At 30.5% G+C, this 2,042-nt stretch overlaps 1 protein-coding gene across 1 annotated transcript; it reads left to right on the top strand.

Moving 5' to 3' along the window:
• The first annotated feature begins 287 nt into the window (after positions 1-287).
• LOC114649510 (trace amine-associated receptor 1-like) lies at positions 288-1,750 on the top strand. Its single transcript, XM_028799002.2, has one exon. It carries the CDS (start codon positions 561-563, stop codon positions 1,596-1,598), a length of 1,038 nt encoding a protein of 345 aa, XP_028654835.2. The 5' UTR covers positions 288-560; the 3' UTR covers positions 1,599-1,750.
• Positions 1,751-2,042: the final 292 nt, after the last annotated feature.

Raw genomic sequence — 2,042 nt, 5'->3', positions numbered from 1 at the left:
AGCAAGTAGTGTGTTAGTTATACATATTACAAATTACACATTTTAGTCTGTAGAAATGCTCTGTCAGTATTATTTATAAACAATACTTAACAGTATATAAGAAACATGTGCTTTTTGGGAGATTAAGTTACATGTTTTGGAAATGGCACTTCAAAAGAGATCAGTTAATTTGAGAAAACAATTAAGAAACTGCTCATGGCAGTTAACTGGAATGTTTTGGTTCATAAAGTGGATGACTGATTAAAATCACATTCAGTGTAATGCAATGAAATTTTTTTTAGCATAACAGCAATTTAGCTCTTAAAATGACAAATGTTATTTGTCTTATCAGCCTTGATTTATAGCATAAACCATGTCATCCTCATGGACCCTTATCATAAACAACATGTTGTATTAGCCTGACAACTGAAAAAATGAATTATTGTTTTAAAAGTTTTTGAAATTTATCTATTGTGTGAAATACTATTAACTTAATTTTGCTGATCTAATATTCTACATGTAGTGGAATTTATTATTTTTTTCTTTAGGGTAGGACACTTCAAAGTCCAGTCTGCAAAAAAATGAATTTGAATGAAAACAGGATTCCTAAGTATACACTAGTCTGCTATGATTCAATTAACAATTCTTGTCCAAAACAACTCTATTCTGTCAATAGTTCATTAATATTATATATAATGATGTGTATCATCATTGTTGTGACTGTATGTGGAAACCTCTTGGTTGTGATTTCCATATCACACTTCAGACAGCTTCATACTCCAACAAATTATCTCATCCTTTCTTTGGCACTTATTGACTTACTGCTAGGGGGCTTTGTAATGCCACCTCTCATGGCTAGAATTGCTGAAAGCTGTTGGTATTTTGGTGATTTTTTCTGCAAGTTTCATCTCAGTTTAGATATAATGCTTTCTACTGGATCAATCATTCATCTGTGTCTAATATCTGTTGATCGTTATTTTGCTGTGTGCCATCCTTTAAGGTACAAAAATATTGTTACTATTGTTTTAACATTTGTCTTTATTTTTATTAGCTGGGTTCTGTCAGCTGTTCTTGGTTTTGTAATTATGTTTCTTGAGTTAAACTTAAGAGGAATAGAAGAGCAATATACAAGTACAAAATGTATGGGGAGCTGTTATCTGATGCAAAATGAGGCATCGAGTCTTGCATCATCATTGTTCTCTTTTTATATCCCAGGTTTTGTTATGATATGTATTTATCTAAAAATCTTTACAGTAGCTAGAAGGCAGGCCAGGGCAATAAGAGAAACAGGACATCAAAGCCAGACCACTGAAGAAAAAAAACAAGCTGCAACAAGCAGAAGAGAAACAAAAGCTACAAAAACATTGGCAATTGTGGTAGGAGTTTTCCTTCTTTGCTGGTTCCCATTTTTCTTGTGCAACATCATTGATCCCCTTTTAAATCATTCTATGCCACCTTTATTTATGGAACTATTAGCCTGGTTTAGTTACATGAACTCAACATTTAACCCTTTTATTTATGGTTTTTTTTACAGCTGGTTCAGAAAAGCTCTTAAATTAATTACAAGTGGCAAAATTTTTGAAACCAATTCTTCTAGGACAAAGCTTTTAAATGATTAACTTATTCCACCAATAGCACTGTGTATACTAATAGCAGAAAGCGGTAAAATATTTGTAAAATATTTAACATCAATACTAAGAATCCCTACATTAATTGCACACAAATAAGGAACACTTCATATGATTTTATTGCTTTTAGTTTAAAAGATTAAAAAAATTACTTTACCGAAAAATGATGAGCAACACATTGACATCGAATTGTAATTATATAATTATTAGATGGCTTCATTATTTAATAAAATATGACATGTATTTTAGTGTTTTTCATTTTATGTATTGTATAATAGACATATGAAAGTTGTCAATTAATGAATGTGATGTACCATTACAAAACTGTAAGCATTATGGTATAATTCAAATAAATGGCATTTTCATAATGTTGCATTATTTTTTGTAAATGCAATGCCAGCTAAATATTATTATTTACAACTGTCACATTCTACG

The sequence above is a fragment of the Erpetoichthys calabaricus genome, chromosome 3, assembly GCF_900747795.2.
Source record: "Erpetoichthys calabaricus chromosome 3, fErpCal1.3, whole genome shotgun sequence".
NCBI lineage: Eukaryota > Metazoa > Chordata > Cladistia > Polypteriformes > Polypteridae > Erpetoichthys > Erpetoichthys calabaricus.
Note: the sequence above shows the minus strand (reverse complement) of the source record. Positions and strands in the feature narration are given on the sequence as shown.